This window comes from Theobroma cacao, chromosome 6, assembly GCF_053813885.1.
Source record: "Theobroma cacao isolate CCN51 chromosome 6, ASM5381388v1, whole genome shotgun sequence".
In the NCBI taxonomy this organism is placed as follows: domain Eukaryota; kingdom Viridiplantae; phylum Streptophyta; class Magnoliopsida; order Malvales; family Malvaceae; genus Theobroma; species Theobroma cacao.
The window spans coordinates 27,369,929-27,387,346 of record NC_142644.1 but is presented as its reverse complement, the minus strand read 5'-3'; the positions used below and the strand labels follow the sequence as shown (position 1 = coordinate 27,387,346).

At 36.9% G+C, this 17,418-nt stretch overlaps 2 protein-coding genes across 5 annotated transcripts; both read left to right on the top strand.

The window, feature by feature from the left end:
* The first annotated feature begins 77 nt into the window (after positions 1-77).
* LOC18596475 (KH domain-containing protein At4g18375-like) lies at positions 78-7,539 on the top strand. Of its 4 annotated transcripts, none has more exons than XM_007024977.3 (8): positions 80-293; positions 811-1,424; positions 1,977-2,477; positions 2,597-2,836; positions 2,966-3,232; positions 4,511-4,566; positions 4,669-4,765; positions 5,223-7,539. In XM_007024977.3, exons 2-8 carry the CDS (start codon positions 831-833, stop codon positions 5,352-5,354), a joined length of 1,887 nt encoding a protein of 628 aa, XP_007025039.3. In that variant the 5' UTR covers positions 80-293; positions 811-830; the 3' UTR covers positions 5,355-7,539. The 4 variants fall into 4 exon arrangements, 3 of the variants coding, with proteins under 3 accessions (XP_007025039.3, XP_007025038.3, XP_088663148.1); XM_007024976.3 differs by having other exon boundaries at positions 81-293; positions 808-1,424; XR_001928530.2 differs by lacking the exons at positions 4,669-4,765; positions 5,223-7,539 and adding an exon at positions 3,675-3,901 and having other exon boundaries at positions 78-293; positions 808-1,424.
* Positions 7,540-8,202: 663 nt separating this feature from the next.
* Positions 8,203-14,559, top strand: DELTA-OAT (ornithine-delta-aminotransferase). Its single transcript, XM_018123814.2, has 10 exons — positions 8,203-8,721; positions 9,489-9,597; positions 9,841-10,071; positions 10,562-10,721; positions 10,935-10,990; positions 11,614-11,766; positions 12,806-12,903; positions 13,151-13,231; positions 13,806-14,039; positions 14,289-14,559. Exons 1-10 carry the CDS (start codon positions 8,567-8,569, stop codon positions 14,446-14,448), a joined length of 1,437 nt encoding a protein of 478 aa, XP_017979303.2. The 5' UTR covers positions 8,203-8,566; the 3' UTR covers positions 14,449-14,559.
* The last annotated feature ends 2,859 nt before the right edge of the window (positions 14,560-17,418 follow it).

Below are 17,418 nucleotides of genomic sequence, written 5' to 3'. Positions count from 1 at the left end.
TGAAAATTTCAATTGACTGATCTAAGCCCGGCCCACTGAATTGGGAAATTTTTCTTTTAAAAACCAGAAAAAGAAAAAAAAAATCAGAAAACCGATCCTTGGCGTTGACAAAAAAAAAACAAAAATCCAACGTAACAAAAAAATTGTTGACTGGGAAATTCTTGTTAACTGCGAATCCAAGGAAACTTCGCCTGAAGGGCACAGCTTCCGGTTTCCCTGTTTCTGTCTATCCCCTCTCTGTTTTTTCTGCTTCCAAAGGGTTTTTCTTGTCTCATTATCTGAATCTCTCTCTGGTACGAATTCTCACTTCATTCCTTAAAATGGGTTTCCCTTCAAATCTCCTTTTTCCGCTTCTCTCCTTTCCTTTGTCTTTTCCTTTTTATTTTTTGGATAGGGTTTTGCACTTTTTTCCCATCTTTCGTGTCTGTCTAGCCTTTAAATTTTCAATGGAAATTATTCGCATGGGAACAAAGTTTTAATCAATATATTCTTTTTCCTTTTTTGTTATATATTCTAGTTGCCATATTATTTGGTTAAAAGCTGATTCTTTTTTTGTTTTGCGTATCTTCGTTTTTCATTTAGATGATGTTTCTTTGAGGTTTTTGGTGGTTTTTATTTTAATTTGTATAGTAGCTGAGAATTGATAGAAAGTGAAAAGCAACGGGAGAACTCAAGCTGATTGTTTTGATATGAAAAGAAAGCTTAAAATTTGTTAAAAAAAAACTGTGAATGTTAACTATTTCTACTTGCATTGTATTGAAACTCAATTTGATTGCTTTTGGACTTAGACTTAGTTTATGATTTCAGCAGTTGATTTATATTCCAAAACAATGGGTGAGAGTGCTAAGCGTCATCGAGGACAAAGAGATAATGATGGGGATAGTAGGAATCAGAAGAGAAGATTGAATGATAAAAATGAAAAAAACAATGATGAACTGGTTGTTTATAGAATACTTTGCCCTGATGTAGTGATTGGAAGTGTCATTGGTAAAAGTGGTAAAGTCATAAATTTGATTAGGCAGGAGACGAGGGCAAAGGTTAAGGTGGTTGATCCATATCCTGGTGCCAAGGATAGGGTTATAACAATCTATTGTTATGTTAAGGATAAGGAAGAAGTTGAGGTAGATGATGAATTCAATGACAAAGAACCGTTATGTGCTGCTCAGGATGCTCTTCTTAGAGTTCACGCTGCAATTGCAAATGCTGTGGCTCTCATAGGGGATTCTGATCAGAAACGGACAGATAGGTATGGGGAGGAATGTCAAATTCTCGTCCCATCTAGCCAATCTGCTAATATCATTGGTAAGGCTGGCACAACTATTAAGAAACTGAGGGGCAAGACCAGGACCATCATTAAGGTTACTGCTAAGGATGCTGGTGATCCCAATCATTCATGTGCCATGGATTTTGACAACTTCATTCAGGTTTGTGTTGTTTGCAAATATTTTATTTTTGGCATGTTTGATGATGTGTTTGAATGCCTCCTGTTGATTATTTGGATTATTTTATATTCAGCAACAATTGGTTGTTGTAGATTTCTTTTTACTGTTCTGTTACTCAAAGTTGGATCTTGTCAATTTATCAACTACAGTCTATAGTTTAAAAAAGAAATGTAGATAATGTCGTAGACAGGTTGCACTTGTTATGAAGAATTGAATCCATCTTAAGTGTTGACAGCATGTGCACCTTAACCTTCATTTCTTGCCTTGTTGCAGTGGCAGTTGAAGCCTCAATAACTTTTTAAGTTCAATAGCTTGTTTAGGTGGATGTTAAAGCTTTGTGTGTGAGCCAATTCTACTGCTAAATTCGTTGAGTTTAGATCTGATTGAGATAATGGATCTCTGATGTGCAGTAAAAGCAATGCTTTCATGTTCATATATGATACTCTTCATGGTGGTTTTATGCCGGTTTTTTATTATTTATTTATTTTTTTCTACATTAATCAGTTTACAGTGTTTCCTCTCTCCTGTGAATAGATAACTGGTGAACCAGAGGCTGTAAAGAAAGCACTTTTTGCTGTTTCTGCAATCATGTACAAGTTCAGTCCAAGAGAAGAAATTCCTCTTGAGACGACTGTGGCAGAAGCTCCTCCAGCTCCAAGCATTATAATCCCATCAGATGTCCCTATTTATCCACCAGGTGGCTTATATCCTAATCCAGATCCTACTGTACCTTCTAGATCAGTTCCACCAATATTGGGTGCCGCCCATGTGCCAGATCTTCAGGGATATGCTGATACAGGGAGTACCTGGCCTGTGTATTCATCTGCTCTTCCTGTGGTTTCTGGTTTTGGTGGTGCATCTCGATCTGAAGAGTTAAAAATCAGAGTACTATGCCCATTTGACAAGATTGGGCGTGTCATTGGCAGGGGAGGGGGTACTATTAAGAGTATAAGGCAGGCAAGTGGTGCTCGTATCGAGGTTGATGATACAAAGGCTGATCGTGATGAGTGTATTATCACTGTCACAGCTACAGAGGTATGCCTCTAGTTGAATTTCTCTAGTCTGGATTCCAGTACTGATTTATCTGCAATTTATCAAATAGTTGGACATTTTCTGTTTTCTCATGTGTTAATATGCCTTGTTTAACTTGACAGTCACCTGATGATTTAAAATCCATGGCTGTTGAAGCTGTTCTGTTGCTGCAAGGGAAGATTAATGATGACGATGATAATTCTGTGACTATGAGGCTCCTTGTTCCATCTAAGGTTATTGGTTGTGTTATTGGAAAAGGTGGTTCTATTATAAATGAAATTCGGAAGAGAACTAAAGCTGATGTTCGTATATCAAAAGGGAATAAGCCAAAGTGTGCTGATGCCAATGATGAGCTCGTTGAGGTTTGCTCTCTCTCTCTCTCTCTCTCTCTCTCTCTATATATATATATATATATATATATATATATTGAAGATTGATATTTTTCTTCCTTCTATTGGAACAGTTTTTTATGCTAACTCTGTGTCTTGTAGCTTGCTGGAAAAGTTAATAATGTGAGAGATGCGCTTATACAGATTGTTTTAAGGCTCCGAGATGATGTTTTGAAAGAAAAGGACAGTGGTCCTAACCCTTCTGTAGGTGCAGATTCTTTCTACTCAAGCAGTGCCAGTCTTGCAGTGCCATCTCTCTTGCCTTCTGTTCCTCCAGTTCCTCCTTTGGCTTTTGATCAAAGAGCTGAAAGTGGAAGTGGCCTTGGTGTGCTTCCTACAAGCAGCCTTTATGGATATGGAACCTTGCCGGTATGTAATTGTGGAATTGTTGTTACTGCTACCTTCATAACTCTGGTTTTTTCCCCCTTATTCATGTCCTGCTCAACATGGGTGACATCTTTTTGCATCATCTTTATAATAGTGTTACTTTTGAGATCTCACATCTTTATCTATTGATACTCACTTGAGGTTCAATGAAATGCATGATACACTTTCTAAGGATAACTTGTTCAGACCTCAATTCTTCTTGTATTATAATTCAGGCATGCCTGTAGTAAGCTGCTTTAGTTTTATGTTGGGTAAAATACTATCACCCCAATAACTTTTAGCCATGATTCCATGCAGGTCCATTAGTTTTCGAAATGGACAATCTGTCTCAAACATATAAATGACGTTAATGGGCAAATATGAAATGCCAAAATTACCCTTCTTTCTCCTCCCTTTTTCACTATTTTCCTTTTCTTTTTTTCAGGCTAGCCGACGGCACTCCCCTTACGTCGGCTGGCCACACCCTGTGCTCCCCAAGGGAGCCATGCCCCCCATCCCCGCACTCCCAAGGGGAGCTGCACCCCTCCCCTTCCCCCCTCGCTTGGGAGCACAGATCTCCCTTGGGTGAGATCTGCACTCCCAGGGGAGTGCGGAGCGTAGGGGAGGGAGATCCAGCAGGAGCCAGATCTGGCACTCCAGCTGCAGCAAGAGGTAAGGAAGAGTTTTTTTTTTTTTTTGAATGGGAAAAAAAAATAAAAATGAAAAATTTAAGTTTATGTAGTGTAGTAATTTTTAAAATTAATGAAGGGTAAAATTATCTTTTCAAAATTGTCACATCATCAAACTAACGAAAACATTTATGGTTGGATTTATGTGTCCAGCGCAAAATATTCTTTTTGGGTGGACTGTCCATTTCGAAAATTAATGAACCCATATGGAATTAGGGGGCTGAGGGTATTTTACCTTTTTATGTTTTGTGGTTGAGTTTTATTTAATAGTTAGTGATGAATTTGGAACTTTCATTTTACCAATGAAAATCTGTTTCCCTGTCTCACTTTCATGCTTGCTCTCAGCTTCTCATTTCCTTATTGAATTTGTGGTAGCTTCGAGCTGGGATGTGATTTCAGGGTAGCTTTGTGATGGTTATTTTAGTTTTTAGGTATTGGCTACCTGTTTCTGACACACAATCTCCCTTGTGTTTTGCTGAGCAATTTTCTTATTGTTCTTTTTTTCTTTAAATGCCATATTAGAATTTGTCTTTACTTGTAGTTTTACTTTTCTTTTTTTCTTTGACATGTTTGTTTTCTTCCTCTCTAAAAGATGGGCGAAAGTGGCTATGGGTCTATGTCCTCATATTCATCGAAGCTCTATGGAGGGTGGGTATATCATGCTTGTTAGAAATTGTGCCTAAAGTTCTTTCTTGAGACTTCTATACCTTCTCCTTGAATATGCGTCTTTAATTTATTGTCTTTATACAGGTTGCATCCATCTTCAACTCTTGAAATATTGATCCCTGCTAATGCGGTCGGTAAAGTGATGGGCAAAGGAGGGCTCAATTTAACCAACATAAGGAAGGTTGGTTTATCAATTGTCAGCCTGCCTTCCAACCTTATATTTTTACATTGATCATTTAGCTAAAGAGTTAGCCTAATATTGATATGAATGAAGATAAAAATTTGAATAACTACACATTTTATTTGGTAGGTTTGTTGTTTTGAATTTGGATGCTTTGTTTAGTTTTGAGAATATTTTGTGTCATTTACTGAAATTCTTCTTGTATCATAAAGTAGGAAAGCTGATCTCTGTTTATGGAGTCACTTTCAATAGCTTATGTATGCTTATGTCGGTATTCTTCCAGGCAGATGCTTTTTGATTAAGTTGTTCGCTATCCCTTGTGAAAATTAATGTGGCATCACTGGTCTGTTAGTCCTAACTGTGGCCATGACATTAGATATTGTCATGTTTTTCCCCACAATATTTTAAAAATCTACTTGATTGAATGTCATTCTCACGCTGCCTTTTCTTCTTTCAGATATCAGGGGCAATGATTGAAATTTCTGAATCCAAATCCTCACGAGGGGAACGTGTTGCTCTTATAACAGGCACTCTGCAGCAGAAGCGTGAAGCTGAAAACTTGATTCAGGCATTTATAATGGCCACCTGAATTTTATAGATATTCTTGGTAGTTGAAGGTGAATAGTTAAAATCTTGGAATTTTCTCCCTCCTATGTTCCCTCTTGGTAGTTCCCTTAGGTTTGGTTTTTGGAGATGGCTTCTTGTTCTAGTCTTCTTCAACTGGACCCCTTTTCTTTCTTCCATAGCAGTGCCTTTCAAGATCATTCTGGAAGATGTGTTGCTGGCTTAACATTCATGGGAGTTAGGTTGCATCTTCATTGCTTAAACTATTCTCTCTCTGCAATATCTTAGAACGCTTTAGGATCTTTCTTTCCTTGGTGCTGTTATATCAGATCTTGTCTTTTCTTAGTATGGGCATCCTTCTTATTTCCAATATTTTATACTCTGAATTTAATATTTGCGCCAAGAAATATTTCAATGACCGTAACTGGCGAATTCATAGTATGTTTATTTATTATATTTCTACCTTTCCATCTCTTCTCTCAGCTGCTCAATAGAAGGATATTCCTATTGACGGTAGTGTGAAACCTTGATGATTATTCCTCCATCTTTTCCTTGGTCAGTTTGCAGTGCAATTTCAAAAGAAAAAGGAAATCATACCCTGGAAATAAATAGACTATTGACAATTCGTGAAGCACTTCCTCCATCCCTTTCTCTCTATTCTGAATCTTTTGCTGTGTTCCTGGCTTCATGGATGGATCATGAAAATAGTGAACCATGAATGTGTTTTTATCTCATACAACTATTTCATTTCTGGGCTTCTCTTGATACCTCGATTATCATTTACTGCTGCGAATTTCACAGCATGTCTGATAGGAAATTCAGCATAACTCCTGCATCTGGAACTGTTTTCTGCTTGAGAAAGTGAACTGAAATCTCATTATCTTACTTTTGGCTCTTGTACGTGGCTTGTGAAGAGATTTCCTCACCTTGAATAGAGATGCCCTCCGCGGAACCTTTCCTATCAAACAGGAAATACATGTGGTCCTAAAGTCACAACTCCTGTTCCAAGAATTACTTGGTTACATTTCATCAACCTTGTTTCTAAAATCGAAAAATAGTTGAGCTTTAGCTTTAAGGAATCACTGCATTTTATAGTTTGTTTGCAAATTCCTTATATTAGGATGTCAGATACCAATATTAATGGTTTCGTAGCTCAAGCATCAATAGTGATGCTTGCTTCATTAAATATCACATTATTTCCTAGAATGCCACGAATATATAACAGGATATAAGTGGTTGGTTGTGTCTGGACCTGACATTTTTTCCCCAGACAACACATTTTCCCTTCTTTCTATGACATTTTTCTTTGCAGTGTTTTTCGATCTTTCTTTTCTACCTCTGACTGATCTCATCCCACCCCCCTTGCAATTGATAACAAAGTGAAGCTGCTTTTTATTTTTCACAATAAAATTGAGGTGGATTGCTGTTTTTATTGTTGTGCACCAGTTTTCCAAGGTTCAGTTATTTTTAAGGATTGCATTAGCATTTCAGTGATGCTACACCAGCATCCTACTCCCATTTCTCATGGTGTCATCCAGCAGCAGTTTGAATCCTTTGGGGCTTCTAGTGGCTGCTAGTCATTGTTTCATGTTGAAATTCTGGCTGCCGGTGCCATATCTCAAATGATTCTGTGATGTTTGTTTGCTCTATGTCAATTAACCATATTGCTATTGATCTTTTACCGCATGATTGGTTGCTATAATAGGCAACTGAGTTCTTTTCTTCTATTTCTTCTGTTCTAAACCATTGGCTGGCTTCTTAGTCTGTATTTTATGCTCTCCTCCAGCATCTATGTTTAGGACTGATCACTTACTCTCCTCTAGCATCTATATTTAGAACCACCTATATTAAGATCAATATTTTTCCGAACTTTATACTATATATTATTTTGTCATCTAGGACTTTCTTTAGGTTGATCGTTATTTCTAGCAAGAATATATTCATTCTACTAAAATGATGCCACTGGATGGTATGTAGAACCATTCGCAGTTCACACCACCCCTGCCCTAAGGGCCCTTTGATAGCAGTCTTAAGTTATATTGACAAATTTTTGTAAATATGTCAAGACATGTTAGTGGTACTGTTCAAGGTTGTAGCTTCAGCTGGAATGTTTATGATTGGATTCAGAGCTGTTTTTCTTGGTTCTGGGATCATGTTTTGTAAATGAACACATGAAAGAGTTATTAGCCATGTAAGAAATTTTGATGAAACGCTCTTTTTGCTCTTTTGGGAAAGAAGATCCTTTGATGGAAATTGTTCATGCGTTTTTTTTTTTTCACTTCATTCTTTGATTGATAACAGTTGCACTAAAAGAATAATCTAGCCCTGCATCATGCACCCACATTCTTATTGTGACTCAGAAGCGTTGTTCATTTAGCATCTGAAACCAAAGAGTTTGGTTCTTGTGTTTTCTTTGGTAAATTACTCCAATGTCATCCTCTGTTGTCTGCACTACTCCACCGTCAAGACATACCTTCTTCATGTCAAGATTTTAGGGGTTTCTCAGAAGTTAAAAAATTCTTTGCTTTCTGTAAAAGATTTTCCTTTTTGGTTATCTGTTTAAATGCCCCTAGCTGATCAAACATTGAATGTGTATTGCAATTTGTGGTACAATCACTTTCATTGTGTAATTGTGGCTCGAGCAACCCAGATCTTAAGCTAAAATATGAGCCCACTTGAATTACTGACAAGCCATCAGTGCATGCCCGTGAGGGAGGGCTCAGCTCAGCCGCTCTGGCTTTTAGTACACGTGATAACTTGTACCAATAAAAAACTTCAGTGGACTATTTGGGATGGAATCTTACGTGTATTCAACTCCAAACTTTGCAACTGCCTTAAAACTTTATCCTTCAATTTTTTTTCTCTTTTTCTCCAAGTCTTTTCCTTTTTCAATTCCTTCTCAAGAGTTGTTTTACAGGTAAATGCGGAGGGTAAATATGATTTTTTGAGTTTTTCTAAACAAAAGAATGGGATGGTTTTGTTGGTTTCCTACAAAGCTGGGAGAGCTGTATGTAACTGTGTTTCAATGTCACGGCTTAAAAACTTAAGCATAACGACAATCCTGGAAAACAGAGAGGAGAGAGACAATCCCAGTTCGCGTTTTGCACTATAATTTAACACAATCCCAGTTTTTTTCCACTTTGGTATTAAGCAAAAAGGCAACATTTTTTTTAAACTGACCACTGGCTTAGGAACCTCAGTAGTTGAACCATAATTTTTATTTTGTGTCACCGGAAAATGGCTGCAACGAGGAAACCGTTACTGTCTTTGTTAAGCAGAGTGAGCAGAGCCAGCAGGAGGAGCTATGGTGCTGTCGCTGAAGGCAGCACTTCGTCTTCACCTTCTTCTTCTAACCACCTCATCAACCTTGAATACGAATATAGTGCCCACAAGTTAGCTTTCTTCTCTCTCGTTCTCTCCTTTTTATTTAATTTTACCCTTGAGGACTCTGTGTTTGCTTAATCTTTCTCTGCTTCTTGCAATTCGCCCCCTTTTTTCTTCCTTGTTCTGGCTTCTTGGTTTTAATTATGTTGATTTGAAGCATATCTACTATCAATTTATAATATTCATCTTTTGGGTCTGTCGGTTTTGCTTTGTTAGCTTCAAGCTTTTCCCTGGGTTGATCTTTCCTGTTAGAACGATTGAATATCGGAGAAGAATCTTTTATATAATTGTTTCAATTGGTTTGCGTGCTCAAGTTTGTAAAGTTTGCTTATATTCATAGTTCTCTTGAAATTCTTGAACTTTTTTCTTCTGGTTATCCATGGCACGTCAGACTGAATTGATTGCACTAATGAATTTTTATAGAGAACCTTTGAGAATTTCAGTTTCAATGTGAAAAATTGAAAGCCGTGAAACGTTTTCATTGGGAAATTACTCTTAGAGTTCCTTGAAGTGTCCTTTTCATTGTTTAATGTAATTACATTTTGGTAAATAGATTCAAGGTAGATGTTGAATGTGCAAGATGGATGCTGAATATCTTAACCTTTTGGCATTCTGCACCATATCACGGAAATTTAAGCACTCTGTTTTTGGCAGTCATTTTATGCTTTCAAAGTTTTTGAGTAGGTATCCCTGGATGTTTTGGCATGTTACATTGTGGGCTATTGCCTGCTTTTGATGATAGACTTAGCCAATCACTTTTCTGGTTCAAGTACAGTTACCACCCAGTTCCTGTTGTATTCTCTCAAGCAAAGGGATCGAGCATATGGGATCCAGAGGGCAAGAAGTATCTCGATTTTCTATCAGCTTACTCAGCTGTTAATCAGGTATAATAGCATGTAAATTTATGTTATAGTTTCCGTACACCTTTAAGTGCCACTTTACTGTGTCCTTTCAGTCAGCATTTCTTCTTATTCAGCAGATGTGCCGGGGGTGGGGTTGCTCATGCCAAAAGCCATATACAGTCAAAAGATGGATTAAAAGAAACTAAATCTAAAGATTTGCAAATTTACTTGACACTTTGAATTTAACTTCCTCCTTAGTTTAATCGTCATAGCCTCCCACTGTAGGGACATTGTCATCCAAAGATCACCAAAGCATTCCAAGAACAGGCGGAAAGACTCACACTCAGCTCCAGAGCGTTCTACAATGACAGATTTCCAGTGTTCGCAGAGCGTCTGACAAGTATGTTTGGCTATGAAATGGTGCTTCCCATGAATACTGGTGCTGAAGGAGTGGAAACTGCTCTGAAGTTGGCAAGGAAATGGGGTTATGAGAAGAAAAAAATTCCCAAAGATGAGGTAAATCTTTTTACTCTTGTTAACTGGCGTTTCTTTGTGTTGCAAATAAACCCCCTTACCTAATATAAGGCCATTAATTGGAAAAGCACATTATTTTCCTTGTTGTAGGGGGGTAGGCAGTGGGGTGCATCTGATTGCATGTATTTACTATTTTACTCATCCAATGACTGTAATTGGAGATGGATCTCATGTAAAAGTGCTTTTGTAATATAAAAGGAAAAAAATAAGGAGATGGATCTCATGCACAATTGCTTTTGTAATATATAAGGTAAAGAAAATGTAGAAGTAGTTTAGGAGACAGAAACCTTGAGGTTTTCCTTTCCTATCTGATTTAGTAACAAAGCAGTCATGATTTTGGATGGCAGCTAATGTTGGTATAATGTTAGTCTTCTCTCTGGGTAGTTACTAATACCAGGAACATGGAGATATATGAGACCTCTTTGAGTTTTTTGTTTTTTTTTTCTGTGAGTAAAAAATTGGGCATATGCAGGCTATCATTGTTTCTTGCTGTGGCTGCTTCCATGGTCGTACATTGGCTGTCATCTCTATGAGCTGTGACAATGAGGCTACTCGAGGATTTGGGCTATTGTTGCCTGGTCATGTTAAAGTTGATTTTGGTGATGATGTTGCCCTTGAGAAGATCTTTGAAGGTTTGAATACTCCAGATTTTTATTTAAGTTTATGTTTTACAAGATGCTTAAGAGGCCTCATTTCTTCTGGAGGATTACATGGTTCACCTCGTCTCAATAATCTGTCTTTGATGTTCTGAAATATGCAGATGACAGTTTCTTCTTAAAACAAAGAAGCTAAACATGAAAGTATCTTTTATTCTAACACATTACTTACTCCTTTTATGAGTGCAGAACATGGACACAGGATAGCAGGATTTCTATTTGAACCTATTCAAGGAGAGGCTGGTGTAAGTTTAGAATCAAATGTTTTGTGGTTGGGACTGTGAAGTACTTTGAATGGGCTTGAGTGTTTTTTCCAGGTTTTGCTGCATTTGGTTTAGCAGATCTGCGAACTTTTAGTAAGCCAGGAGTCTATTCATCTTTTGGTCTTGCTAACTTTAACTTGCAACTTATGAGAGTTTTAGCTTTGTTTTTTTACCCGCTTGATTATAGTGAGGAGCCAAACTATCTCATACAGTTGCATGATTAGTTCGTTGAGAGTTGATTTAATGAAGGAAGATTTAAACTTGGGACCTCTTTCATGGAGAGTTCTCTCTACCATTAGGTTTTTCATTGATACATATAGTCATTTAACAAGTTAGAATTTTCACCAAGTGTCCAATTTACAAATTTATTAAGTCTTTTTTGACATAGAATATTACATAATGTACTGATTTATAACCCAATCTTCAATTAATTCAGAGACCACAGAGATTTAAAAAAAAAAAAAACCAATAGCTTCTTTCCTTTTTCATGATGGGTGGTGGGAGAACCTTTGCTTCAAGTAAAGCCTTGTTCAGTTGTTATTGCCTTCATCCCTTCATTCTTTTGACAATATTGTTCTATTCTTTCTCCCCCTTTTCATTGATAGGTTATAATACCTCCAGAAGGGTATCTCAAAGCAGTCAGAGAACTTTGCTCAAAATATAATATTCTAATGATTGCTGATGAGATACAAAGTGGCCTAGCACGGACAGGAAAAATGTTGGCTTGTGATTGGGAAGAAGTTCGCCCAGATGTTGTAGTAAGGCCATATTTAACTTTTAGTTTTGATGAAATTCCGGTACTATTTCATGTGAATATAACAGTATTTGGTTCCTATTGTTCACTTAATTTTTGAGTGTTGGGTCCACAACCTTTTGCCGTTTGAGTTCTGCAGATATTCTAGTAAAGCAGCCATCAATCAGCACATCTAGCATATCTAGTCCTTTTTGTCATTTTAGGAAGAAAAAAGTAAATAAATATTGAAATTTGTAGAAGGTTGAGTTGAAACTGAGTAATGAAATTCTGATTGAAAGTTTTGATCTGCAAATCAAATATCTGCATGTACTTTTGTGTATATTGTTTTAGGAGTTGCAGCACTTGGCTGCAATGTGAGTCAGGATGGTTGTACACCTCAAACACATTTCATTGCACTCACTCAGTCTGTCTATCTCAAGTTTACTTTTCCAAACACAGATGCACATACTTGATATGCATAAATTGTTTCTCGAATAGATTTCTCTAATTTAACAATTACAACATAGCCATGGTAATATGCAGATTGTGAAAATTGAAAACATAATTCATAATTCCTTTGATTAAACTGGACAGGTGATTGAGAATATGGAAATTTTCTGTGGCTTCCTTACATTGTTTATAGTTGTTAAAACTAGTAGCATTTTCTTTCCCTTTCTTTAGGATTGCATCAGTGTCTTACTCTGAGGATCAATATAGATGTATTTTCTGCTCATTTATGGATTGATTGTTTTATGTAGCTAATTCTTCTCTTCCCTTGTATTAAATTTTGGCATTTAAAATAGAAATCTTTTAAGTTGATTAGAATGGTGAGATTACTACTGAAACTTGCAAGTTGAATGATAACAATCCGGCATGGAATTGCTCATATTGCCGCTACTGTTACCACTAAAGTGAAGTATTGAATATGCTTTATTTCATGTTTAATTTTTATTTCTACCTGCCTTTCTTGTTAAACAATGTAGATGTTATAGTAACCAACTCCAGAGTTTTATAAAACTTCTCTAGTATGCTTCTGAACAATTAATACTGGTTGACTCATTCAGATACTAGGAAAAGCTTTGGGTGGTGGGGTAATACCCGTAAGTGCAGTGCTTGCTGACAAAGATGTAATGCTTTGCATTCGACCTGGAGAACATGGAAGGTTTGTAGTTATCCCTAGTAATCCTCACTTAATGGTCTCACTTTCATCATTAAACAGCATATTGTCAAAAAGGTTTGGTGGTTTTTCTTTCATGATATGTGTGACTGTGAGTCTGCAAAAGCTCTTAATTTTCCATTTTAATTCTGTCTTCAATGCCAAAAGTTTCTTTTGGATCCCTCTGCTAATTGTGATACAATTGTTTTGTTCTGCAAAGGCTCACTGCACTCTTATTGTTGTTTGTTTTCAGCACCTTTGGGGGAAATCCCTTGGCCAGTGCAGTGGCCATTGCCTCACTAGATGTAATCCAGGAGGAGAAACTTGCTGAGAGGTATTGAATTATTCCTGCCCAGTGTTGCATTATGAAGATTAAATATGAGGAAGAAAATTTTGAAAATCATGCTGTTTCTTAGGAAATTATTTGATCTTTTACAGTTTAGTATAAATGAAAATTTAGGCTAGATCAAAATGTAGAGAGAATTCCACATCTTAAAACAACTAAAACCCAACAGGCAAAGAAGGATTTGAATCTCATGTGACATTTAAATCTTAACATTCTGAATAACAGGAATTAATTTAGCAGCATCATTAACCAAGATGTGTCTTGTCAATATCATAATCTGAGAGAAGACACTGTGATCCTTTGCAGATTAAATTTCTCTTATCTTTGTCAATTTCCAAAAAGAATCAATATCTCAAGAATTTATGAAGATCACATAAGTCAATTAAAATTGAATTTGACTTATGGAAATGGAATTTCAGCATTAAATTTGCTTCAAGAATAACCTGGCTTGCTTTGCTATACATAGCTGCTGTTCATCTATTTCTTCCTCTCCTCCCTCCCCCTGTCCTTTTCTGCCCACGGATGTATGGATTATGTTACTTTTGTGTATACTGTTCTGCAGATCTGCCCATTTAGGACAAGAACTTTTGCATCAGCTGCTTAAGATTCAGGAGCAATTTCCAAACTACATTAAGGAAGTTCGGGGAAGGGGTTTATTCACTGCTGTTGAGTTCAACAGCAGGACTCTGTTCCCTGTTTCGGCATATGATATCTGTCTAAAGATGAAAGAAAGAGGAGTTCTAGCCAAACCCACACATGACACGATTGTACGGTTGACTCCTCCGCTTTGCATGAGGTAAGGAGGAATGCTTGTTGAGTACCTCATATTTTTAGTGAAATAATAGGATCAAGTATTTTTGACTACCTCTGATGTAATGCTTTTCTGGTTACTTACATTGGTTTGAGACCTGATCATTCTCCTAACCTATAGTTTATCTGTTAACAACATGTTGATAAATGATACCTTTTAAGAGCCCTTAATCAGCATGTAATGTTGTCTAATTTTATTTGTGTAATAATTTATGACCTAAACCTGTATTCTCAGTCCGGATGAGCTCCAGGAAGGATCAAAAGTGCTGCGAGATGTTCTGGAACTTGATTTACCAAATTTGCAGAAGACCAAGCCAAAAGATTCTCCAACTACAGCTACTATTTGTGATCGTTGTGGGCGAAACTTGTATGATTCTTCAGATAAAGATCTCTGAATTATATGTTAAATGCGGGTTTCTATATGTACATCCCTGGATATGGATTCTCAATTCTCCTGTGCCCCTTTTTCTTGAGATAAATTAAAGACGTTGAGATCATTCATCTTAGTCTGGATAATGATGAATGATTTATCTTTTACTGCTTAGCAACAACACAATGAAAATTATATGCTATCTAATATCAGCAATATCTTTTGTTAAATGACTTAAACACAAAAATAAAAGTTTTTTTTTAATACTCAAAAATGTGTACAGCTCTTTAATATATGGATCAAAAACTATTTCTTTAAGGCTTATGTGCAAGCAGAACATATTACGCAGTGAAACTTCTACTTATTTTATGTGCTATATATGTTACTTCAGAGAATATGGATAGTAAGAACAGTCTTTAGGATGAGAATGAGAATCTAATTTTGGCACTAGCGTGGTGTAAATAGCTGGAGTCAGGGGCTTTCACTTTCAGAGCCTGGACCAGAACCGATGCTCAGCTGCCATTGTTTATACTCATCTGTTTATGTAAGATCTTGGCACTGTTTAATCAAATAGCATTTCTATGTTTGCCGACATCTCTAGTTGTTTGATTTCTGTTTCTCTTTAGTAGCTGTATGTATTAAGAACTAGGTTAGTTCATCAAGACCAGTAGCTAGCCACCAGATAATGCGATCAATACTGGCCCTGGAGAAGTTGTAGCCCCAAGAGTTTGCTTTTCTGTGGGTCTCCTATTGAACCAGCATCGCTGCAATGTTTTATTACAACTGTCTGTGTATGTATGTGTACGCGTGTGTCCGTAAACGTTTATCATTTACCTATGCAAAGATATGTTTCTTCTTTGTTTAGGGAAACATGAGGGAGACAAATGATTGCAAAATCCTTGGTTGTTATGTAATTATAAAACAAAAGACAGCATTTTCTATATAGTGTTTTTGTACTCTACATTGTTGTATCAACCCTACTGGAACCTTGAAAACTCAGCATATTGTAGCTGAACATTGTTTACACATTATTTTTTAAACAATCTTAGCTGGATTTCCATCATCGTTTTGTGAACACTGCAACACCTGTTGGATAAGTCTTCGCTGTTTTCTGGCCGAAGAACTAGTTGCTTTACTTTAAATCATAATCATCAGATTAATTTGTCTTCAAGAAGCTGATTGGCCCTTATTGCTTGTTTATACTAAACCTTCAATAACTCTCTGATTATATTATTAAATACTTTGCTTATACTCTTTAAAGTTGTCAGATAGATGGGTCCTGGATGATTATCTTTTGTGAGTAAATCTTCACAAATAAGGACGGAGAATCTTAGATTGGTCTGATTGTCAAAACCAAAAAGGAATCTCACTGATATGGAGGCTCCATAACAGTAGCAAATTTAACCTTTCCTTTTGGGAGCTATTTCCCATTAAGTAATAGTTTTGCTCACTAAAGAGAAGAATAGCCTTAATTCATTTCCATGTAGAGATCATTTAAGGATGCTTCACTTGGATGGGTAACTCTGTTAGCCCACAATCTGTTGCTATGTCATAAGTTGATTTAAACCTACAAAATGATCTCAAGTGACTTGAATCCTGTGATTCCCTCAATTGCTTAATTACAACCTCTTTTGCTTCTTGTTTAAGTGGATAATTTGTTTGTTTGTAGGTATGGATGTTGGAGGGTTTGCCTAGTGAAATGGGCAAATCCATCTTGTTCGTAATGATTTAGTTTGGGTATATCCACTCATTTTCGGCGCGTGCAAATGTACATAGCAGACTGCCCTGCACTCGTCACCATTAATAGGGAATTTAAAGTGTTGATCCCACACCTCCGGGTAGGTGAGTGTCAATGATTTCTCTAGATGCTGCTCTCGTGTGTGGGAATGGCTTTGCCTTGGAAGCAAGTTGAGACGTGCTCTCCTATGCTTCTTTACTTTCTTCATCATTTGATCTATAGTGGTCATGTGGGGAGATTCTAATATTCAAAGGCATGTTCAAACCGATAACAAATAGGTTCACTTCAACTGTGCATTTGCTTTGAATGGCTAGAAAGCAGAAACCCTTTCGAATTTCCATTACAAAAGAGCAAGAATATGGATTCAACTAAACTTTACAAGCATCTTACTAAACTTTACAAGCATCTTTTTAGGTCTTTTGTATTGGCAGCCAACAGTCTTTTGCATGACAAAATTTGTGCCGTAACCTTAGACTCGGAAAAACGTTTGGACCTCTTTTCCTTCTGACAAAATTGTTCGTGACAGGAAAATATTCAATTCAGCTACCAGACAACGACAGAAATGAATGTGGGAACGAGCCTCATTATTTCACCTGATCTTGTGGGAATGAGGGGACTGACTTCTCTGATCATGAATGAGTGGGGACTCGTTTAGCGGTGAAGCTTACTGAAAAGAGCTACCTTAAAAGATCTTGGTAGTGAATCATGAAAAGCAAGAACTGAGAAATGAATCCTCCTCAAAACTCACTCAGAAAGATTGCTCTCAGACAGTATTCAGATCTTTCAGGTTATCATGGATTAGGAATTTAAATCAAGAAGCTCTATTTTTGCCACTGGCTTGCACAAGAATTTGCCAAATACAGTGCAGCATGGAGTCGGTGATGGGGTTGACACAAATATTTGCATCATTTTCAGAAATTGCGGCTTTGGTGCACCAGGGAAAGATCAAAGATATTGCTTGACGTCCTCGAACTTTTCAGAATCTTTGTTAGTTATCAATTATCATCAGTCAAAGTTGTAATTTCACTGCTGATACATTTACCAACAAGCTCTAGTTTGAGTCTATCCATGTCTCATTGCACTCAAATGAAGAGGATTTCTGGTAGTTGGACCTATATGATCATTTCATATCATTTTTTATCCAAGCTATCCCATCCCAACCTCCTCTTTCTCCTCCTTTTCTTTTGTTCACCGCCAACTTGGAAACTTGAGAAACATGCAAATGAACAGAGAAAACCCAACAGGTATGCTTGCACT